The 25,090-nt window shown below is 41.3% G+C and overlaps 1 protein-coding gene across 20 annotated transcripts in view; it reads right to left on the bottom strand.

Moving 5' to 3' along the window:
• NOSTRIN (nitric oxide synthase trafficking) overlaps positions 1–25,090 on the bottom strand; it is a 78,873-nt gene that overhangs the window by 27,323 nt on the left and 26,460 nt on the right. For all 20 annotated transcript variants that reach the window (XM_055108713.1, XM_055108725.1, XM_055108724.1 and 17 more), the window contains 5 exons: positions 13,304–13,387; positions 9,806–9,868; positions 9,525–9,606; positions 6,485–6,547; positions 3,695–3,793 (listed from right to left, as the gene is read on the bottom strand). In XM_055108713.1, the coding sequence (XP_054964688.1) occupies positions 3,695–3,793; positions 6,485–6,547; positions 9,525–9,606; positions 9,806–9,868; positions 13,304–13,387 (391 nt within the window). The remainder of the gene's footprint in view (positions 1–3,694; positions 3,794–6,484; positions 6,548–9,524; positions 9,607–9,805; positions 9,869–13,303; positions 13,388–25,090) is intronic.

Here is a 25,090-nt window from a genome sequence, read left to right as displayed (position 1 = left end):
ATATCACGAGTACTGTATCAGACACTGGAGAGACAATGGTGAAGAGAATAGAGTGAGGCCCAGAAGAGAAATCTTCAGAAACTGCAATATATAAAGATCAGGCCAAAAAAGGGAGCCCATAAAGAAATCTAATTTAAAATTTACAGAAAGTAGGAGGAAAATAAAAGCATTAGTTGTTACTAAAGTTAAAAGAAGAGAATGTTTCTAGAAACGGGAAATAAACAATGCTTAATACTTCCGAGAAGTTAACTAAGGTAAGACTTGGAAAGTACCTGTTAGCTTTAGCAATGAGAAGACATTGTTTTCGATGGCAAGAACACTCTTAGTGGAAAGATGGGGAAAGCTTGATTAGGGTGATTTGAAGAGTGAACAGAAGATGAGGAAGTGGAAACAGAGCAGATACCCCTTTCACTAAGATATATTGTGACCGGGCGCGGTGGCTCACGCCTGTAATCCCAGCACTTTGGGAGGCCGAGGCGGGCGGATCACAAAGTCAGGAGATCGAGACTATCCTAGCTAACTCGGTGAAATCCCATCTCTACTAAAAAATATAAAAAATTAGCTGGGTGTGGTGGCGGGGCCTGTAGTCCCAGCTACTCGGGAGGCTGAGGCAGGAGAATGTCATGAACCCGGAAGGCGGAGCTTGCAGTAAGCCGAGATCGCGCCACTGCACTCCAGTCTGGGCGACAGAGCAAGACTCCATCTTAAAAAAAAAAAAAAAAAAAAGATGTTAAAAAAAATGTATTGTAAAAAAAAAAAAAAGATGTATTGTAAAAAGGAGACATGACAATATCTGGAGAGGAATGTGAGACCCCATAAATAAGTGTTCCTGTAACTTTCTTTACTCTTGCAAGATGGGAAGAAGATGCAATAGACTATTGGTGCCCTCCCACCAGATTAGGCCATGAGGGTGGAACCCTCATGAATGGGATTACTGCCCTTATAGAAGAGGCCCCAGGGAGCTTCCTTGCTCTCTTTCCACCACGTGAGGATGCAATGAGAAGTAGCCGGTCTGCAACCTGAAAGAGGAAGCCTCACCAGATAGCACCTGATCCCACACTTCCAGAATGTCTGTTGTTGAAGCCACCTCCATCTATGGAACTTGGTTATAGCAGCCTGAACAGACTATAAGACAGGGGGAGTTATAGAAGGCTGGTGGGGAGGAATCATTAGGGAGGGGGCTGTCCAAGATATGGGAAATATGGGATAATCAAGAGAGGGCCTCTGGGAGGCAGAATGGGATGAGATTAGAGCACGGGATGGAGAACTGGCCTCTCCATTGCAGATATGTAAATGCTATTACTTCAGTAGGCAGGTGGCTGTGCTGACTTCTATTTACTCTGTGAGGTAGGAGGCAAGATACTGTGCCAGGAGTGTGTGGATGGAGGTGTGGGGAGAACGGAGGTTTAGATCAGCTTCTGGTGAGAATCAAGACTGCTGGGCAGGAAACCAGGAGGAATTTGCTGAGCAGCACAGAGCATCAGCTCAGGTGATCATGAGCGCTTCTATGTGAGATGAGAAAATGAATGCCCCCCCTTGGGTGTTCAGCTTCAGGATTAACAAAAGCTGCCAGATTAAGCAGTGAAGATGGCATGGGTGTGTGACAGAGTAACAGCCAAGGTTATGGTTACCAGCTGGAGGAGGGGAGAGAGCACTGTGGACCTTTACTTCCCAGGGAAGCTGCTGATGGGGGTAGGAAGAGGAAATTCACCACTTAGCTGCCATGCTTTTTTCTTTATTATTGCATGACATCAATAAAGAATAGCTTCTAATGAGCACTCAGAATGCCTAGGCAGGTCCTGGCACTGAGTATTTTAACAGACTGGGTTCGCCTCCTCGGAAGCTGCCTCATTATTCAATACTTGTTATGATCATTTCCAACTGTGAAGACTGACATGGAAAGAAATAAGAGTCTTGTAAAATCTTGCTAACAATGAATTTAAGTTATTCAATGGATATTTCTTCAGATGAAAGAGCTACTGGTGATGACAATTTTCTCTTCCTTTGTAAGAGGTTTGCAGTGGTGCTGGTTGCATTTCCTTAGTGGGGACTCATCTTTTGTAGAAGATATCGACTATTTCAAAGGTTTTCAATCTGGGACACATACCACAAGAGGGGTGCAAGATAATCTATTGGGGTGTAAGCAGAAAATGTTCATTTTGTTCCGTACCCCAATATTATTCGTGTTCATTTTGCCTGAAAACACAGTTGTCAAGCTTACTCTTATTTAATATATGAGTCTACACTGGTGCTCACACATGGACAGTTGTGGATTCTGATATGGCCTGGGGGAAGGGTGGGGATTCTGCAACCTGAAAAGCTGCCCTAGGCCCTCACTGTGTTTTCCCTTCCAGCATCTGGGACACGTGGCCTTTGACATATACCTGGGCCATGTGATTTTACAGACATTTTCTGGTTCCAGTTAGGTTAACATACACAAAATGCACAAATATCTTAGAAGATTTCTGCCAAGAACCTGTGGATTGGTGTTACTACCAACAATTTAACCACAAAGAATCCACAGCAAAATGTCCAAGCTGATGCTGCCACCTCTCCTGGTTGTGAGTTTGTTACTACCCACATGAAAGGGCAAACACTGAAATGAGATCTGACAAAAAATTTGATGAACAAATTACATTATCGAGAAGGCTGGCCAGGGGCGGTGGCTCATGCCTATAATCCCAGCACTTTGAGAGGCTAAGGCAGGAAGATCACTTGAGGTCAGGAGTTCGAGACCAGCCTGGCCAACATGGTGACACCTCGCCTCTACTAAAAATGCAAAAAAAAATTAGCCGAGCATGGTGGTGCACACCTGCAGTCCCAGCTACTTGGGAGACTGGGGTGGGATAACTGCTTGAAGCCTGGAGTGGGAGGATGCAATGAGCCAAGACTGCACCACTGCCCTCCAGCCTGGGCCACAGAGTGAGACTCTGTCTCAAGAAAAAAAAAAAAATTATCAAGAAAACTATTAGAAATATGCATTTAAATTTACTATAGTTAAGGCTGAACCTTGCTCCAAGTATACATTTTTCCTGAAAACATTACTTAATGATTATCTAAAGACATCATGGTTTGCTAATCATTTAAAATATTATTTCATCTTTATCTCATCCTGGAAACATTTCTACTTTTATGCTTTATAATGTTCATAACATATTAACATAATACATAAAGTACTATATGTAACAAACAACATATATATAGTATTTATTTTTACTTATTTGGGGTATTAGCTGAGAGGTTTTTTTAAGATATTAATAGAGTTTCCTTTAAAAAAATGTGGGCATCATTGGTCTCATTTGTCATCTGTCAATAATATTTTTAAAAAATACATGTGGTCCAGGCAAAGTAGCATGCTCCTGTAGTCCCAGCTACTTGAGAGGCTGAGGTGGCAGGATCCCTTGAGCCTAGGACTTTGATGCCAGCCTGGGCAGCACAGTGAGATCCCTTCTATTTAAAAGAATTAAAATAAAGTTTAAAATGTATGTGGTGTGTGTGTGTGTGTGTGTGTTTGCGCGCGTGCGCGCGCACGCCAGTAATGATTTGGAATCCCCTTTTATGCTCTGTCAAGCTACATCTCTGCAGGAATCCCACAGAGAAGGAGGAATCAACCCGTTCTCTTGTGTTCGTAGCTAAGGGTAGCAAGTCCATCCCTCTCTATGGCACATGCACCCAGCCAGCCATGACAGCTTACCTTCCGCTTCTCCTTCTCAGTCATATATTGCTTGGAGCTTTCTACAAGCTGGAAAAGTGCTTCATGTTTCTTGGTACTAACCATTAATTTCTTCTTGGCCTAGAGTAAAAAACATACAAACAAGAAAAAAAGGAGCAGAGGCTGATGCCAAGAGAAAACTCTCCTCTTTTGGAACAAAGCACATTCATGTGCTAGCTTGAACAATTATGTATCCTAGAATCCTCCAAAGGCTGAAACAAAAATGTGTACTTTTAGTTCTTCATTCCCATCCTCACTTCAAAATGTACCTAAAACATCAGAGCAGCTAACACTTTGTCCGGAGAACTCCTGCATACTTTTTCATTATATCGGGTACCCTCAAGAGGATTTTGAATTTTGCTAAATCATCAAAGGCCTGCAAGCCTCCAAAATAATGTTCTAGTGAGCATAATGGCTTTACCACAGAAGATATCACAGCAAACACAGAAGACTGCCTGCATCATTCTTTACATCAACCTAGGCCACGATTGAGATTGTTTTAAGATGTTCTCTTAAAACGTGCAGCAAGGGTCACAATTCTGCTCCCTGATGGCCAAGCCTGAGAGCTGGGCATTTGTCTGGCATCTTGTGAAATGCCCTGCACTTGCTGGAGTTGGAGAAGTAGAAAGAAGTAGGGAAGGAAGGAGCACTCAGAGTCTCCCTACCCTGTTCATGCTGACCCTTTGGAGTGGGTTAGGATTTAGGGGATAATTTCCTAGTCTACATAGTTGAATTTAACTGAAGATGATGCTCCAGAGATAAATTATGCAAACAGAATTTGGTTTAAGTTGGATTTAGCCTGTTCAGGAAGTAGGCTGATTGAAAGACTTTGGCTTTTTGCCTCAAGGTTGCAAGGACTGTCAAACCAGATAGTAAAGGAGAGGTCTCTCTTCCTTGGCTTTTTAGCTTGGGAATCAAAGGCAAAGCCTTCTGCCTCCCTCTAAACGTGGGAAGCCTCTGCAAAGGAAAATTAAAGAAATAAGCTCATGGCCCTCTTTCTCCACCTCCCGTCAGCCACATGCCTGCTGGGAAATGAGATTGTGAGGCATGAATATTTGGTCCTTTAAGGCTTTTCATTAGAGTCTCCCAAATAGACTACTTCATTACTGACATGCTGAATCCCTTGAATTGTAACTGGGGAGAAAATTATTATAGCCCAATAATTTTATGTTCTCTAATTTCGCTGTCACTCTTCATTTAAAAAAATGAAATCTTTTATTTAAAAAAATGACTTGATAGAAACTGGGAAATGATAAAAGATGTTTTTTCTTGGGAGCAATTGCAGCCTCTCAGCATTATTTCTGGCTTTTGATTCATTGTACTGAATTCCTGTGAAAGCTGAATATTTAAAGAAAATGGATTTTTAAAAACAAATCCTTTTAAAGGCCAGGTGTAGTGGCTCATCCCTGTAATCCCTACACTTTAGGAAGCCAAGATGGGCAGATCCCTTGTGCCCAGGAGTTCGGGATCAGCCTGGGCAACATAGCAAGACCCTGTCTCTATTTCTTTAAAAAAATACAAAACAATTCCTTTTAAAGAAAACTCATAAAATCCATGGCAAAACTAAAAAGCAAATGACTGGATACTGTTTCTGGGACTTTACTTTTTATAAAAGTGATTCTCATGAGCATCCTTTTACCATTGTAACTACTGTGGATACAGAAATTCACTTATATCAAACACTTTTTATTAATGTCCTTGGTCTTATGGAGTCAGTCCTCAGTTTTGGCAGAAGCTTTGGAAGTAACACCAAGTTTGCCTGTCTGTGAGTGCGTCTGTCTCTAGTTATTTGGCATCAGTGGCTGTTTACTTGTAAAGGTTCTCTGTGGGCACTAACGCTTTGGAGATGAAAAAGGATTTCAACACTTAGAGAACAAGTCTTCTCAGAGGGGTTCATTGAATCTTGTTAGTAGATTTACTGCTAGTCCTTTCTACCTGAAATGAATTCCTCCTATACTACATTGTTCTAGAATAATCTTCTGTGCATATGGATCCCATCTGTTATTTTCTCTGCTTAAGAACTCATACAGATATGCTCTAGCTTCCCACGCCAGATCGTAATTCCTCTTAGAATGTATTCCCTATTTCCTGCGCATATGTCATCTAGCCAACTAAATTTTAAATTACTTGAAAAAAATTATGTCTTAGAATAGTGTTGTGCACAAAAAGTGGACCCCACATACTCATGAAATCGATATACGCATCCCCTTTTACATATCACTACCCACCCCTCACTGGGCCACTCTCACTAATGATGTAGAGATCCCTAACACCTTTCTACAAATGAAAAAAACAAAACCCAGGTGGTGTTTATCATTTTCTGTAAGTTACAAATTATACAGAAAGGTAGTTAGTATAATGGAATGATTAAGAGCAGTGACCCTGGAACCCAACTTGTGACAACCATTGGTTCAACCATTAACCAGCTCTGTATCCTTGGGAAAATTACTGAAACTCTCTGTGTCTCCATTGCCCAATCTGTAAAATGGGGCAATGCACAATGACATATGACATTGGGTTGTTGTGATGATTAAATACATAAATATATAGCACTTAGCACATAATAAGTGCTAAATAATCATAGTTAGAGCCATGCACTTCCATTGGTTTGGTGAAAAATATATCTGTGTAACAACCAGGTAAGGAAACATTTTTCTCTTCAGTTAGCACTTAGAAGTACTAATGCTAGAACATGTCATCGCATTTGTATGAAAGCAAAACACTTCAATTCTAAAAACTGAGTTTACACAAATGGTATTTGTGGATACTTGCCTTAATTTGCTGATTCCAGTTGCTAATGACAAGATTTGCTGTCTTTTCAACTTCATTGTCAAGCTATTGAAAAAGGAAAAAGGAAACAAAGCTTTGCTTTCTTCTTGTTTAGTTGCTGTAATAGACTAAATGTTTGTGCCCCTAAAATGTATCGATTGAAACCTATTCCCTCAATGTGATGGTATTTGGAGGTGGAGGCTTTGAGAAATGATTAGTTCATGAGGGTGGAGCCCCCATGCATGAGATTAGTGCCCTTATAAAAGAGACCCCAAGAGCTGCCTAGCCCCTTCTGCCATCTGAGGTTACAGTGAGTAAATAGCCACTGATGAACCAGGAAGTGGGCCCTCATCACACAGCTAATGTGCGGGTGCCTTGATCTTGGACTTCCCAGCCTCCAGAACTGTAAGAAATAAATTCCTATTATTTATAAGCTATCCAGTTTATGGTACTTTGTTAGAGCAGCCTGAACTAAGACAGTCACAGTACTAGCTTATCAATCACTATTACAATTCATGGGAATTTCAAGATCCTACAATGGACATATTAGCCAAATTATCTTATCCCTGTGTCAAGTAACAGGACTTGGTAAAATAATTATTTCTAATCTATAAGAATGTAAAAAGCATGTAAACATGTGCAATCATGTGTAACAGGCCCTTGCATGAGCTGATATTGTTGCTAGTCCCATCACATCATCTTCCACGTCAATCCATGCAGCAAAAACCTCAACACTACGAAAACTGGTAACAGTCCTAACTGCCAATTTTACTGTGTGTCTCCATTACCCCTGAAGTGAATATTGCCTTAATTTCAAAGATATTGAACTCTTAATCATAATTAACTTTTTCCCTTGCTTTTAAACAGCCAAAGAGACAGTAATAATAATGATGAAAATGATCTAGACAACCTCCCAGGGAGATCTGATGTAAGTTACAGCAGAATGTTTTTCCCTGGAACACAGACCCAGCAGATCAGCCATTATTCAACCACTCTGAGATCTAGCGAATGCTACACTTTCATTTTTTTCCAGTTGGTTAAATTTAGAGTATATGGTTCATTGTAACAGACATAATGAAAATATTTTATGTACTATGCCACTTTTGATTTCACATATGTGTCTGGAATGTGGAACAAGGTCACTTTAGAAAAAATCTAATCTTTTATATTTTGTGAGAGAGTGGAGTGGGGTGGTGGGGTGCAGTGGAGAGGGGCAATGCAGAAAAGAAGAAAAACAGGACAAGCATTTCGGGGGTGCTCATGACATCCATTAACTAAAGCACTGTGATTAATTGTCACAGCACTGTGCCTCATTTATGGTAAATACTAAAGAAATGCTAATGACTATCATATTATTATGCAGTGTGAAAAATATTTTGTAATCAACGAAATATAGACTAGTAATTGGTTTTTATTAAGTTGGCTTGCAAAGGCAGAAGGTTATATTGCTTGCTAGCAATTCCTATCAAGTTCTGTCCATCACCCGAAACTCTGAATAGAGCATCCATTCTAGTAAAATATACCCATGTACATACAAACATCAATTCCACTTCCTGACCCAGCTTAATGAGTTTGAATAAAAATTTTAAAAATCATTTCTCCTCCATCAGAACTTTCACACCTCTCCTCATCCTTCTGACTTGCCACTGAGGATGTGCTTTATCTGACTGTATTCCCTTGAAACTCCCCCTTAACCACTGCCCCTTCCCTTCACAGGGACCACCTACCACAGCTTACAAACATCTTACCTGCACCTGGTCATGAAACAAACAGTGACCATAACCCCACCCCTATCAGAGCCAAGCAGTGTTTATTAAACACCCAATTATGTTGCCTGGAAGTAGAGTATAAAGTGCTTAACTACTGAATAATACACAACGAAAAAGAAAAAGGAACACAAATGAAACTGTTCTAGGCTGAGGGCAGTGGCTCATGCCTGTAATCCCAGCACTTTGGGAGGCCAAGATGGGCGGATCACCTGAGGTCAGGAGTTGGAGACAAGCCTGACCAACATGGCGATCCCTGGTCTCTACTAAAAATACAAAAATTAGCCAGGCGTGGTGGCAGGCACCTGTAATGTCAGCTACTCGAGAGGCTGAGGCAGGCAAGTCACTTGAACCCAGGAGGTGGAGGTTGCAGTGAGCCGAGATGACGCCATTGCACTCCAGCCTGGGTGACAAGAGCAAAACTCCGTCAAAAAAAGAAAGAAAAAGAAAGAAAGGGAGAGAGAGAAAAAAAAAGAAAGAGAAGGAAGGAAGAAAGGAAGGGAGGGAGGGAGGGAAGGAAAGAAAGGAAAACTGTTCTAGAAGGAAAGGCACAGAGAAAGAGTAGAGGATCGGCTATTAGAGGACCGGGTGCCCCTGAAAGGATTGTTTAATTATCTTTCTGTAATTTTTAGGATATTTGAGGATTGTACTCATTATTACCTTTACATAATACCAAGCTAATAAGCATAGAAAACATCTTTGTAAAAATTGTGCTTATCATTCTCTTATTTATAAATAGAATAAAATTATTTTAAAAATGCAAAAAAGTATAAAAATGAAATAAAAATAACCTCCAATTTCACCATCTAAAGATCATTCTTATTAACATTTTGAGAAGCTTCTTCCAGCTTTTTCTATACATATATATACATATTCATTTTATAAAGTTGAGATTGTATAAATTAGACTTTTTCATTCTGCTTTATTTAGCAGTATACTGTGAAAAAAATCCCCATGTGATTAAATTCCTCTACAATAAGATTTTGAATCATTGCAAATTATTCTATTGCTTGAATTTATCACAATTTATTTTGAATGCTTCAGTAGTTTCCAGTTTTTCACTATTATAAGCAATGCTCTAACAAACATCCTTGTACATAAATCTTGGATTTGTGTTTTTTATTATTCATTTATTTTAAAATAAATAAAAGTATTTATTTTATTTTTAGGATAAATTCCTGAAACTTGGTACCACTTTCAGATCACCTTTTCCTTTTCTGGGCTAAACACAGGAATCTTGCTTTAAACAGGAAGAGTAAAGAAAGGTTTGGACTCACTGATTTTCTCTTCTTCTCTTGTACATTTAGGACTTGATAAGTCGGTTTAATTGCTTCCAATTCAATTGCTTTGCCAAGTTTTCTGGAAATAAAACATAAAAGACACATAAGCATAATATCAGCGTTTACATCTACTTTCCAAATTACTTTCTGGGGAAATAAAATAGTGTGTTATGGAACACCTATTCAGTGCAAGTTGGAAGTGGAATATTTGTAGCACACCCACTTTAAATATTTGACTCCCTTTGGAGTTGGAGAAAGGCCAGGGTGGGAGAACTCACTGATGCAGGTCCGCTGTGGATTTCATTCCCTCTGAGGCCCAGGCCCAGGCACTGCTAACACAACTAAAGGCAAAAAAAAGTGGGGAACAAAGGTGAGTGTCATTTTCCTAGGAAATAGGATGTGCTGGCTAGAAATACAGCATCGCATCTGAGTCACCACATTCAACAATTGCATTCACTTCCCTAACCTTATTTCAATTTCTCTATGAGATTACATTCTGCCAATACATTTATTTGCACTATACTCATTATATATACTGCTTTTTTCCCAGTCATTTTTCATTTAGATTTTCATTTCCTATTTCATATCTGTATAAAATAGAGGAAATGGCCAGGTGTGGTGGCACTGCCTCAGCCTCCTAAAGTGCCTGTAAATCCCAGCACTTTAGGAGGCTGAGGTGGGAGGATCACTTGAGGCCACAGGTTCGAAACTAGCCTGTGCAACACACACAGCGAGACCTTTTCTCTACGAAAAACTTTTTAAAATTAGCCAGGTGTGGTGATGCACGCCCATAGTCCTAGCTACTAGGGAGGCCAAGGTAGGAGGATTGCTTGAGCCCAGGAAGCTACAGTGAGCTATGATCATGCCACTGTACTCCAGCCTGGGCAACAGAGCAAGACCGTATCCCCTGAGCCCCTCTCCCCACCAAAAAGAAAAAAATAAGTAATGAAAATAAAATAAAATAGGGGAAATAAAATAGCCAAGGATGAGAACAGGTTGGTCATAGGACACATAGATATGAAAAAACTGAGACTCAGAAAAGTTAAGTGATAAAGGGCTTGAGAGCCCTGCTCATGTCCTGCTGCTGCTCTTGGGGTTGGAGTCCAGTTCCTGTTCCCTGCTGGGTTTGAGGACAACAGCTCAGATAGCTAATGGCCCATGAGCAGTATCTCACTTTAACACAAAGGATAATGCTACCCAGTCCCTCATGGCATAGTGGGAGGATTAGGGAGTGTGATGTCATTTTTCTTCCACAGTGGCCCCATGTAGTCTGCCTTCAACAGTCAGGATAGTAAGTCCAATCACATCAAGAAATCCCAGGTACCGAGGCCTGTGTAGATTTTGATGAAGAGGAAGGGGGTGGATCTGCATCCTTGCCTTAATCAGAATGGTACAGAGGTTTTGCCTCCAAATGCCTTAGTTTGCATCCTGCAGTCTAAGAATAAGAGAACTAGACCAAAAGATGCCAGATTTTCTGCACATCCAAAGCCAGATACAAGCTTAGGCACAAGAGCATACCTGCTATATACTTACAATTACAGGAGATTCCAGAAAACATTAAATGAATCTCTATTGACAGGAAGCAGGTCAGTGGTTGCTTGGAGTTGGGTGGGAAGGAGTGCAAACAGGCATGATAAATCTTTTGGCGTGATGAAAATGTCTATGTTTTGATTATAGTGGTGGCTACACAGGGTATTTACATATGTCAAAACTGATCAAATCATATGCTTAAAATGGGTGCTTATTATTGCATGTAAATTAAAACTCAGTAGAGCTGATTTTTAAAAAATGAAGTCAGGCACATTTCTGGGTAGAGCATCTGACATTTGCCCCTTGGAGGAGCTGGGTCTCAGTACAGGAACCAAGCATGTGGCCTCAGTCTGTGTCTGAATGGAGATGCTCCCCCTTTGTTTTCTGCATGACCTTGGAAGAATCTCTGGCCCTCACTTAACTAATCTTTTAAAGTAGAAGTAACTTGGTCAACACCTGTGAAAAGACAGGGTAAAAATGGAAAGAGAAGGAATGAAGGAAGCAAGGGAGGGAGGGAGGGAGGAGAAAGAAAGAGAGAAAGAATTAGAAGTAATGAAGTAACAGGATATCTGTAGTACCTAACACAGATTTCGGTATGGATAAAAATTCTCTAATGTTTACTGTTAAATACTGTACTAATCCCAGTTGGCTTAACATTCTGGACCTGCCAACTCTTTGGTAGTATTCTGCTGGATGACAGAGCTGTAACACAATACACACACCCCTACACCCCTATACCTCTCATTCCTTAGGAGGCAATTCGAATCAAAAACGTAATGGACATTCACAGAGCTTTCGTTCCCTGCCAGGTACTCTGCTAAGCACACGTCTTATATTACCGTATTTAATTCTCACAGCAACCATAAGAGATAGGCTTTACTTTTACTTTAAAGAGATCTTGAGAGGTAAGATAAATTTTCCTAGGTCACTCACCTGTTAAGTGGTAGAGTTAGAATTTAAACCTGGGCAGTGTATCTATACTCAACCACTGTGCTATACTGGCTTCACTGTAGTCTACTAAAATACTGTCCTAAAAATAAAAATAAAGCTAAAAGAGCACTTTCAAAGCCACCATTTGTTATTATGGCTGATGCCTAAAGAAGAGTGGAAATTTGAGCTCCAGAAGGCTTCTTTTTTTCCTTTCCCCTTCTTATCTCTTTCATCATCAAAAGAGACCTCTACAATGGCACTGTCAGTTCAAGGGCACGTCTGCATGCATTAGTCAAGAATCTTTGTAGCAAATTACCACGAATGAACTATCTTTGGTATACCAATATCTTTCTTCTCTCCCCCTAATAAAGGAATCTACTTCATTCTTAGTGCTGCAATATATTGAAAAGAATGTGAACCAACACCTTTCAGCACCTAATGTGCTAAGCTCTCCACACACATGATCTCATTTAATATGCCTACACACACACAATAGAGCACATATTATTACTCTGTCCAACAGAGGAAGAAATAAAGGCACACAGAGGCCAGGTTACTTGTCAAAGGTCATAGAGTAGAGAAAATATAGGATTTACACTTCCTGACTCCAAGACAACCTGACTTTAACAACACCACTTCCCAAGTTAAATATCATTACCAAGGTCTATTATGAATGTGGCCTTAGGAGTCATAAACACTGAGGAAGAATCCAGCTATGCAACTCATGATCTGGGTGATTGGGGGAAGTATCTTGAACTTTCCGTCTCAAGTCCTTATCTGTAAACAGGGATAACAAGACCTCTCAAGGGTTCTTATGAGGATTAAATGGGAGTATCAGTAAAGCATTAACACAGTGCATGCACACAGTAAATGCCCAAGAACTGGAAGCCATGCTTGATGTTATGTACTTGCCATGTTTAGAAGAGGAAGCTGGAATGGAACATGTCACTTTTTACTATTTTTAAGAATGATTTTGCTGGGTGTGGTGGCTCACACATGTAATCCCAGAACTTTGGAAGGCCAAGGCAGGAGGATTACTTGAGCCCAGGAGTTCAAGACCAGCCTGGGCAACATAGTAAGACCCTGTCCCAACACAAAACAAATTTAGGGCATGGTCCCAGCTACTCTATATGGGAGGCTGGGTGGGAGGATCACTTGAGCCTGGGGGATTGAGGGTGCAGTGAGCTGTGATTGTGCCACTGCACTCTAAACCAGGTAACAGAGCAAGACCCTGTCTCAAAAAACAAACAAACAAACAAACAAAAAACAAATGAAAAAAAGGGTTGATTTTGCCTTACCTCTGCCACAATACTTACCTTTTTCTCGTGTTCTGTAATGCTTTGCTCAGCTTGCTTGCCAGTTTCTGAAGTCCTTTGGCATAGCTAATTTCCAGGTTTGCCCTGTTAGAAAAGGACTAGTTAAATAGGATGTACTGGGCTGGGCACAGTGGCTCACACCTATAATCCCAGCATTTTGGGAGGCCAAGGCAGGCAGATCACTTGAGGCCAGGAGTTCAAGACCAGCCTGGCCAACATGGTGAAACCCAGTCTCTACTAAAAATACAAAAATTGGCCAGGCGTGGTGGCAGGCGCCTATAATCCCAGCTACCTGGGAGGCTGAGGTGCAAGAATCGCTTGAGCATGGGAAGAGGATGTTACAATGAGCTGAGATTGTGCCACTGCACTCCAGCCTCGGTGACAAAGCGAGACTCCATTTCAAAAAAAAAAAAAATTGATTATGCTGGCTAGAAATCAAGCAAACCAAACACACACACAGATGCACACATGCACACATGTATGCACGAAGGAGAGGTCAGGCTGAAAATGTAATGCCTATGTAAAGAAGAGATGATTTGTTTACTACAAGGATCCTTTTGTCCTTAAGCATAATCCTGAAGGGTATCCAAGAGGATCCTAAAAAGACAGAGGTTTCTGTTTTTGTTTTTGTTTTTGTTTTGAGATGGAGTTTCCCTCTTGTTGCCCAGGCTGGAGTGCAATGGCACAATCTTGGCTCACTGTAACCTCCACCTCCCAGGTTCAAGTGATTCTTTGCCTTAGCCTCTCAAGTAGCTGGGATTACAGGCACGTACCACAATGCCTGGCTAATTTTGTATTTTTAGTAGAAATGAGGTTTCAGCATGCTGTTCAGCTGGTCTCAAACGCCTGACCTCAGGTGACCCACCTGTCTAGGCCTCCCAAAGTGCTGGGATTACAGGCCTGAGCCACTGTGCCCAGCCCAAAGGAAGAGTTTTTAACTAAGCTTCTTTTACATCATGCTAATGGGTTGAATTGTGTCTCCCAAGAAGTTGAAGTCCTACTCCCCAGTGCCTGTGAATGTGACCTCATATGGGAATAGGGTCTTTGCAGATGATGATCAAGTTAAGATGAGGTCATCAGGGTGGGCCCAAACCCTATAATGGATGTGTCCCATATAAAGAGAAAATTTGGACATAAACAGACATGTACACAGAGAAAAAGCCATGTGAACATGAAGGCATAGATCTGAGTGGTGCATCTACAAGCCAAAGAATGCCAAAGATTGCCAGCAAATCATTAGGAGCCAGGACAGAGGCACAGAACAAATTTTCCCTCACAGCCCTCAGAACGCACCTCTGACTGCCAGCCTCCAGAACTGTGAGACAACACACTTCTGTTGTTTAAGCCACTCATTCTGTGGTACTTTGTTATGACAGCCCTAAAAGCTAATACAACTGGCCGGGCGCGGTGGCTCACGCCTGTAATCCTAGCATTTTAGGAGGCTGCGGTGGGCGGATCACAAGGTCAGGAGATCGAGACCATCCTGGCTAACACAGTGAAACCCCGTCTCTACTAAAAATACAAAAAATTAGCCAGGGGTGGTGGCTCACGCCTATAGTCCCAGCTATTCGGGAGGCTGAGGCAGGAGAATCTCTTGAACCCAGGAGGTGGAGGTTGCAGTGAGCCAAGATTGCACCACTGCACGCTAGCCTGGGCGACAGAGCAAAACTCCATCTCAAACAAAAACAAAAACAAAAGTAATACAACTAGTAAGGAACAGAAGACTGTCCTACTGATCTCGGGATATTAGCACTAATCAGATTAGCTCTAGATTATAATCGTTGGCAATAAAATAAATTATGATTGGATTAACCAAGCAGAACTTTCTAATGGGAATCGGCAGTGGTAGCCAACACCAGATTTAGAAAATGAATTTCTATTACCTTCTTTGCAGCACAAGGCTCAGTAGGAAGTCCGGGCATGCCCTCCAAAAGCAAACCCCTTGGTTCTTTTGGATAGACTGAATCATTCTCATCTTAAACCTATTTTACCGTGTCCTATTTACAGACCCATCTATAGCTAAAATGAGGGCATCTTCGTATCACTTTTGACTATAGAGAATAAAAATGTAGGGAATTAAGTTCAATTTATATTATGTTTTCCTTTTTAATATAGATCCTAAGAGTTTTCATTGCATTTTTCAGTCTGTTAATCCATTTTTATTATATTTTAGAATTATTTATTATGTTATTTCATTTGGGCAGAGCTCTCTAATAACTAGTCTAATACCTGCATGTTTTCACACAAATTAACTCCATGGCATAGACTGAGCAAAGAAAGACAGCCCTCTTCTATAAAATGAAATTCAGAGATGATGGGCTATTGATCTATTGCTAAATTACTATTCATTTTTTTTTTCTCTTAGTACAGCTGTGCTTTAAGCTGTTTTTACCACTTTTTGTAAGAAAGTCATTGCGGGATGTATGCTAAGGCCTAGCTGCAGAAAACAACCATTTGGTGTCAGAATTTGCCCAGGCATAAGGAAAGGCTAAGGCAAGTATTTTGAGACAATGAAGACAGTCAATAAATATCTCGTCGCACTTAAAAATAGATTTCTCTGCTCTAGGAATATGTCCCAGTTGATGGAGAGGAGAGAAAGAGTGCTGGTTAACAGCCAGCTGGGAGAGACCATCACCCTTGATGAACTCAGATGCTCTGGAACCCCAGGAGATCTCTACCATTCAGTGGGGGTGGCTTCAGGTACTGTTAAAAAGAAGTTACATGACCTACTTAAAGAGGGTTTTATGAAAATTAAAATGTGTTGAGAGCCCAAGTCTACTAGGGGTTCAATGTCTGGAACGATTGCTACTGACCTGCAAAGCTCTGCATGATCTGACTCTGGCAGCCTCTCCGATTTCCCTTCCTGCCAGGCACCACTTGGCTGATTCTACTCCTATTCAGTGGCCAACTGCCATCCTGCCTCAGGGCCTTTGCACTTGCTGTGGCCTCTGCCGAGAGCTTCTGCTACATAACCACGTGGTATTCTCCTTTGTGTCATCCCCAACAGGAGCTGCTCGAACATCACTGCCTCAGAGGTTTGCCCCGTCTAAAAAAGGATCCTCGCCACTCTCCCCTTACAGTTTTATTTATGTCTTACTGTATCTTGTATCACATTATAATGTTTTAGTTTACTCTGGTGAACACCCCTCGGATGTGAACAGTTTCATAAGGGTCAAGAATGGCTTTGTTCACTGCTATATCCCTAGGCCTAGAAGAGTGCTTGGCACATAACAGGCACTCAGTATGTATGTCACAAATGAATGAATGAATAAGTGAATGGACTTCCCACCAGGTCTTGGTTGGAATTCTTACTGGTCTCTGCCATAGGTTTGTTCTCACCTCACCACTTTTGAGAACTGTAAATTAACAAGCTGTTTAAATGCAGTCTCTCTGGTTTGGGTGCTCAGCCCCGATGTTAGAGCACACTGCTGTCAAGCACTTGAAATAGCTAGACACATAAACCCTTCTGAGTCCAGGAAAGCTAACCAGAGGGCTTTTTAGGTCTTTTCTTTCCAGCATTGTATTCTTTCTTGGAAGCAGCACAAAGAGCATTAAATAGGATAATGCTTTTTATAATGTTCAGCTCAGTGCTAGGCACAAAAATCATCCTTAATAAATATTAATTCTTCTAATATGATTATTGTGTATCCAGAAGAAATACACAGCGGTGGGGATGGTGTGGGAGGAAGAATCCCGTTTTCTTGTCCGTTGGCTCCAGAACAATCCTGAATGATTTTTAACAGGAAAGGTAACACTGTCAGTCACAGCCTCTTCCTCAGAATTCAATTCTACTTTCAGAATGTTCTTGCAGACTGTACAAGGTGTCTCTGAGGCTAAGCAGACCTAAAAAGGACACCAAAAAGAAGTGCTGCTTTCCTTTATGTTGTTAAGTTTATTCCACTTGAGGAAAAAAAAGTTGGGCTTTGGTGGTATGAAAAAGGGGTCCTTGTTCACTTTGAGGTGATTTGGGGTTTTTTTTTGTTTGTTTTTTTTTTTTTTGGCCAGCTTTTCTCCTGTGCCCCAGTGTTTCTGCCGGCTTTCTCTTGAGCATGGTAGGAAACCAGCCTAAAGAGGTTCAACTACCACACAGCACTTCTTGTGTTGGGAGTCTTCTCTTTACAGACAAGTACCTTAGAAATCTTCAGCAGGGCAGATTTGTGGGTTTATAGCATGGTATACAGGTTAAAAGTTCCTGTATATTGCACCTAAAGAGACTGTCCAGACAGTGGTCTCCTGACAAAGGTGTTGCCTTACCTTTGTGACATGCTGATGCTTGACCTGTGTTCTCCCTAGGCAAGAAACAGGAACATCCAACACTTACTGGGCACTTACAATGTGCCAGGCGTCATTCTGGGTGTTATAGGTATATTTCCTCATTTAATCCCTGATAACCCATGAGGCAGGTATACTCTCTCTACCCATTTCATGGAACGGAACACGAAGGCACAGAGAGTTGGGTCAGTCACTAGCCTGAGGGCACATAGGAAGGAAGTGATGGTCACAGACTTGGATTCCAGCCCTGGGCAGTCTGGCTGGGGAACTGCCTGCTTAACCACACCTCTTTCCTACCTCTGAAGTTTTGGGGAAGAGATTGCAGATGGAGAATTGTGGGAGAAGTGGAACAAAAGGGCTTTCAAAAATTGATACCGCCTCTCACTTCACCTTTAATTGCAGTGTTCTGAATCAGCACAGCTCCTGGAGGCTGAGTAGCTGGAGTCCCAATTCACAGCAGCCTCGGAGCAGACATAATGAGCTTCCAGGCCTGTTCCAAAGGCATCTGTGCAGTTGCAAGGCATTTGGGGGATAGGGAGTGGGGATGTTGAGGGTCTGGCAAAGTGGGAAGGATGGGGACTCTGACAGCAAATGTCACCGAGCTAGCCCTCTGGGCTGGAGTGAGTTGGATGTTGCCTCTCTGAACAGCATGATTGTACCCTTTCTCTGCCTGCAACTTATTGATGACCCCGAAGGGTTTAGAACTAGCATTCAAATCAACCAAGCAAAGCAGGCTGCAATCATCTACTCTTGCATTTTAAATCCTAATGACCATTTTGGGAACCTGAGCAAATTACTCTGCAAGACAGAAGGAAATGAAATGTGATGGGGAGATGGGTGTGGGACAGTGTCACTGTGCACTCTTTCTGCACAGTTATAACGAAACCTCTCCCAGGCTTCTAGCGCTGAATGGCTTTTATCTCAACAGATGTTAACGGTTAAATTCTTCCCCTGAGAGAATCGCTCCTTTATAAGAAGCCATGTTCCAAGTGGCAAGCGTGAAGAAAGCTGTTATTTTTGTAAGTCAGAATGTTTGCAAATGGAAACAAACACTTCCATGCTTTTCCGTGTACACTTCCACGGCTCTTCCATGCTTCCGGTCTAATGAGGCAGTATATGTATCCTTTCAGGATTCCTGCTAAATAGAAATGAAATGACCTGGATGTTTTCCCAAGGCAGAGGCAGCAAGGCACACCCCACTTAGAATGATTTCTTCTCATCTCTCAAAGGGAGGTGCTTTATCTCGGTTCAAGCTGAAAAAGTACCACATGCAAGGGGAGTAGAGAGAGCAGAGCTAATCTCACACTGAGATGTGAAATTTTCATTCCCTCATTAAAATAGTCAGAAACAAGCTTGTAAAGACATTGTGCTTAAATCTCTAGCCCTTTTCCATTTTTTTTCTTTCCATTCTACTGCCACCATAGCTAATACAACTTAAAATGCCTTCTCCAAGCAATTGTCTTGGCCTGTGTGAAATTGGTGATGCATATATATTTTGATAGGCAACCCAATCTCAGAATATTCCAGCGGTTTTAAAGATTCTGGACCCTGCCCTGTAAATATATACACCTACTATATACCCACAAAAATTAAAAATTAAAAAAATTTTTTTAATATGCTAAAAAAAGGTTCTGGACCAAGGAAGTGACATGCACTGACTTTTAATCCCTTTATATTCTAATTTTCTCTCAGCATGCAAGGCTGGTCAATATATTTTCATTAGTAATAATGAAGGCCAATTGATAAGTCAAAGACCAATGTTTGACTTGGATTTTAAAATAAATTATATTTTTGAAAGAAAAGAGAGATGGAAAATATGTGATTTCAGATTCAATATTTTAGATAAAGCGCTAATTAAAATGTAAGAATATGTGACCATGTAATCAATTTTAGACTATCCTGCTTTTGTAAAACTAAGATAATGAAAAGTAGTTTAAAAAACAAACTGTAGTTGCCCCCTGTGTCTATGAGGAATTAATTAAAATGGAGTTAAGGCCAGGAGCAGTGACTTGCACCTCTAATCCCATCTACTCCAGAGGCCGAGGTAGGAGAATCATTAAGACCAAGAGTTTGAGACCAGCCTAGGCAACAGATCAAGATCCCATTTCTACAAAAAATTTGTTTAAAATTAGCCCAGAGCAGTGGCACACACCTGCAGTCCTAGCTACTTGAGAGGCTGAGGCGAGAGGAGTTCCTGAGCACAGGAGTTTGAGGCTGCAGCAAGCTATAACTGCACCACTGCACTCCAGCCTGAGCAGCAGAATGAGACCCCCATCTCTAAAAAACATAAAATAATAAAATAGGGCTAAGCCCTTCTCATGCTTGAAAGAAGCAGGTGACAGAGTCCTCCCTTCATTATAAATTAAGAAGGAATTTTAATAACCTCAAATTCTTCTGTTGGGATATCACCCATCTTTTAAGTTCCTACTTAGGACCAGCACCAGCTTCCAGTTTGGGGGTGGATGTGCTGATATTTTCTATCCAAACTTCATTGGTACGTCTTTTGAAAGACCATCACAAGCTCCTCTTACAAACAGATTGTATTTAAAGTTCATTACCGGCAACTTGAAAGACATTTTCATATTGAAGCTCTGTCATTGGAGTGGCTGGCTCACTTGCTAGCCCACTGCAGCATTATCGATTGTCTTAATTCTGCTTCCTGAGAACAGTATAAAAAATGCTGAAATAGGAGGATAAGACCTGAATGATGCCCTTCTTGAGTGTCTAGTTTGGGAGTCTCACTGAGCCCCGGCTCACTCTGGCCCAGGGAAAACGTAAGCGATGGCAGCTCTAGAACTTCAGAGCCTAAAGTGTGCATTCATTCCTAAGCTTAGTGCATTTGTGTGTGGGGTAGGGGAGGACAGGGAGTATTGTGGTGAGGGAATTCAGGTAAAGTGGACAAGAAAGGCAGTTTTCCAAGCTTTTCAGCAGGGAAACAAAATTTTATGCAGAATCCCACTGTATCATATAAATACCAGTCAAATTGATCTGATTAAAAGGGAGAAGGAATGAGGAGGAAGCAGAGCCCTGCCCACTTAAACCTCCTCCTCACCCCCTGAGGTAGCCCCTAAGGGCTCCCCACAAACCCCTTGAGCTATAAGGTTTGAAAGCCACTGGGCTTCATGACTGCTGCTGTCCCTTTCCATAGAGGACCCTAAGACTCTGCAAAGGAGGCTGAACCAGGACTCCCTGAGCATGTTGGGTCACCCAGGGCAGTGCCCAAAACTGCCTATCCACTTGGGGATACCCTGGCACTGAGCCTGGGTTGAGCTGGGTAGGAATCCAAATGTATCATCTTTTCCATATCCCCATCTGTAAATCAGAAATGGAGAGAAGTATGTACGCTGTGGGTTGTGAGATAATTAAAGAGATCAAGTATAAGACACATTTAACACAGTGGCTGGTCTATGGGTTGTACTGAATAAGTGGTCTCTCCTGTGATTTTTTCTAGCTTTTGTTCAAAATAATATGCTACATATTATGCCAGTAAATGTTTTTGACATACCCACTTATGACTCCTCAAAAATAGCCTAACTTGATCTTCATTAACGTTATGAGTGCCTTCAAGGCAGAGTCACTCAAACATGAGTGCCTTCATTTACTCAGTGAGCATCTATTGAATGCCTACTCTGTGCCAAGCCCATGCTAGTCACGTGGGACACAAAGACCCTCAAGGAGTTCAGCCTCTAGGGAAAGAGACAGGCAAGTGAACAGAGAATTATAGTGCAGGGTGTAAGAGCTACAACAGATGCAAGCACTAATTCTTCACATAGAACTGAGGAACATTTTTTTGAGACTGGAGACTAGAGTTAAGGAAGGCCTGCCACAGTGGGATGACTGGATCTTAAAGAATGTGTTGAATGGAGCCAGGCAATGAAGGTGATGAAACATCTACCAGGCAGGCGATACAGCCTGTGCAAATGCAGGGACCCAAGTGTGGTGGTGGTGGTGGTGATGCAGGAGTGTGAGTGGGGTGCAAGTGGGGTGGGATTGCAAGTGGCTCAGTAAGGAGAGAGGCAGGGATCATGGGGAGATGGAAAGAGAGAAGGCAAACAGGAAGGCAGAGTTCAGCTCTCGAAGGCCCTTTTATAAAATGATGAGGGCTAAATTTTATCCTAAAGGTCATAGGAGTCTTTGAAGCGTCTTTAACAGGGTCATGGCTACAGAGTGAAAGGCGCGTTAAAGACAGGCACAGGGCCTCAGCTAGCCCACAAGTTCAGGTAACTTTGCTTGGGTTGGAAACGGGGTCCTCTAAAGGGGCACAGCTCTGTCAGAGTAAAAGGCTTAAGGGGTAAGAATGGATTAGATTTCTGCCTCCATTCATCCCACTCAGCCATGTGCCTTTGTACAACATACAAACTCCACGGCTATAAGGCAGCACTTCTAGGCAGAATAGTTTAAGAGAGTTTTGCCAGAACAGTGGAAGAGGCCATAAAATAAAAAGAAAGCTGTGGATCTCAAAGGGGTTTCAAAGAGAGAAATATGGTCTTGGTCATGAGTTGAGATGGACAGAATCATGGATACAGATGGTCCCAGGCATTGAGCTTGATTGGCTGGGCAGTGGTTCCCAGAAGGAGGACCAGCTTTGGAGAAGAGTGGATAAACCCTGTTTTAGACATATTGACTTTGTGGTTCCATGGGACTTCTAGGTGGAGATGTCCAATATACTGTGATATATATGGTTTGAAGTACAGTTTAGACATGTTCCTAGTACTGCACATTTGTAAATCATCAATATGCAAGAGAGCTAAAGCTGTGGGAGTTAAGGTCACCCAGGATGATGGTAGAGTAGATTATTTTTCAAATATTTAATTTCAATTTTTTATTGCTTTGTTGACAGTGTCCGCAATGAATCATGGATTGAACAAGTGGCCAACTATACCTCCTTCTTTTATTCTTTTCTTTTTAATGTCCAGAGCAGCAGTTCTTGGCATTTGAAAACCTGATCTTAAACTCCCTCACAGAGGAACAATTGATTTTCCAGTCAAAGCCTGTTTAAACATTAGCTCTGAGGATGCAGGAAGCCAAACATTCACAAAGTGTTTCTGAGAATGTACCTTTGTCTCTCTAAATCTGATCTGTAATTGTATTAAAGTGAATCTGATAACTTTGGCATTAGGCATTCTAGTAGCTGCTATGTTTCTCTGGCTAAATCTGTTTGCTACTGCAAAAAAAGAAGCTGAGGTAGCTAATTGGATAAAAGAAGCTAAGCATGACCATGAATTGCAGAATATCCAGGCAAAAGAGTGTTTTAGTAACAACTGTACTTTTCTATCACCACCCAATTAGATTAAGTGCAAGAGGGCAGCTGAGTTCGGAAAGGAAACATTCTCTGGCCTGGCAGCTTGATTGTGGTGCTGCCTCTGGTATCCAAGTGCTAATACAGAACTCTGTCAAGCAGAACCACATTCCAGGAGCTCTTAAGTAAGGGGTCTGGAAATGCATACCTCCAAGGACAATAAAGGCCTTCTTCTCATAATGTAGATATAATAATTTTTAAAAACTCTTAACTATCTTTCATTTATTTAAAAAAATTTGTTTAAGAAAATAGAGATGGGTTGTGCTTTGTTGACCAGGCTGGTCTCAAACTCCTGGCCTCAAGCAATCCTCCCATCTTGGCCTCCCAAAATGCTAGGATTACAGGCATGAGCCACTGCACCCAGCCCATTTATTTATTTAGTCAGTCTGCAAGTATTTACTGAATGCATTTTAGGTGGCAGGTACCCCTCATTCAAAACCCCATGTCCTCCTTCACTGTATCTTGAATTATGCTGGCCACAGATTTGCCTTCATCATTGTCTGTCATAACCCTCAATGGAAATGCCTACTGAATATATTCCAAGACTACCATTTTACTTGTCTTATTGGGTTTCCCATTACTTGTCTGTAACCTTAAGTAACAAGATAGTTTCTTTTGAAGAGTAATGGCTTTCCAGGTATTTTTCTAATACAAGGGAAGGTTACCATTGGTTCACATGTAATAAGCCCACCTTTAAGAGGAAAATAAGGGCAAGGCGCATTTCTAGATAGCTGGTGGGAATCTGCCTTCTATCCAATGTATATCTAGAGGAGGAATTTCTGACTTCACAGAATGGGGAGAGTCAAGGCAAATGTAATCCCAGCCATGCTGTGACCATCCATCCTTGTTGATATGGTTTAATAACCATAACCAACATAATTGTTGACTCAGTTCAAACACACTAGGAAGAGGGAGTGACCTCAGAATCACATCACTGTGTGGGAGAGAAATGATCCAGCCCTGAGAAGTGAAGTGGCCTATATCTTTGCCTGCTAATACACAGAAATGCTGTCTAAAAGTATACAATGTGCCACAAATTCATAGATTAATAGAATATTTGTGTCCATTAGAAAACAGTTCTCCCCAAATGCCATCTCTTTTAGTGTGGACAAGCATCCTTCAGGTTAACTACATGATCTAAAAGCTGAGCAAGGGGAGGAAACTTGAAAGCTCAAGACGAGGAGACACCGCAAATGTACATTTACCAGGAATCAATACAAAGCAACTTTAAAAATGGCTTCTTGGCTAAGGGGAAATAATTTAATTGTAAAAGTTTAGCTAAAGCATTTATTACATAAATGACCTAATATGTAGCATAATTTTTTTGATCTAGGTAAAATATTAGATCTGTTCTTTGTACTCATACTATACTGTTTTTGTGCAGGAATGTGCTTGTAATTTTGCTAACCAGTAGACTCTTGAGATGTTCAAATTCTAAATTCTTCTCTATAAGGATGTAAAGCTATGAGGGGAGATATCTTTAGCTACCCAAGTGTTTCTTCCCCACTGGATATATTTGTCTAGAATAAGTCAATGGAGGGTTTCACACATTAATAGGTCCAGGGCAGATGGCAGCCCTAGGAAGAGACTTCAAGAAAACAAAAATAAGAAATGAAGGCTCTGCTGTATGAAGAAAGTGGATGTCGGTGGCAAGGTGGGGATATGGAGTGATTTAGAAAAAAGAAAAACAGTGAGACAGGCTTCAAGCAGAGACTCCCTCAGAGTTTTTCAGTTCACTGTGAGTCTGTTTAGCAGCAGGCATCATCTATTGCCTGTCTTCTATCTTCACAGCTCTCTACCAGGCACTAATTTTGAACTCTCAGACACCAAATAATTAATGCCCAGATGACTACAACCCACGTTACATGCCTGGCTGATACATGCATAGATTCTTCCTGCTCTGCAGGCAGAAGGTGGCTTTCTAATCTGGGTAATGAGTTGAATTCATAGGATTCATACAAATAACGGGTCTTATTTTAAATAATTTCCTTTGAGACTGATAACAATATTTTCTTACAGAAGAAATTCCCTCTCAGATGGCACCTCCCGCTTTCTCTGTCGTGGAACCAGAGCAATTTGGCTGTTAGGATAGAAGTTACTTCATATTTAAAATGTTTCTCTTTTTGACTCCTTTTGATAAATCTGGTTTTGTTCTTTATAAAAGTCTGTTTCAGCTCTCTCATATCTTTCTTTGGCCTCATTTATTTGGTGCTGAT

The sequence above is a fragment of the Pan paniscus genome, chromosome 13, assembly GCF_029289425.2.
Source record: "Pan paniscus chromosome 13, NHGRI_mPanPan1-v2.0_pri, whole genome shotgun sequence".
Classification (NCBI taxonomy): domain Eukaryota; kingdom Metazoa; phylum Chordata; class Mammalia; order Primates; family Hominidae; genus Pan; species Pan paniscus.
Note: the sequence above shows the minus strand (reverse complement) of the source record. Positions and strands in the feature narration are given on the sequence as shown.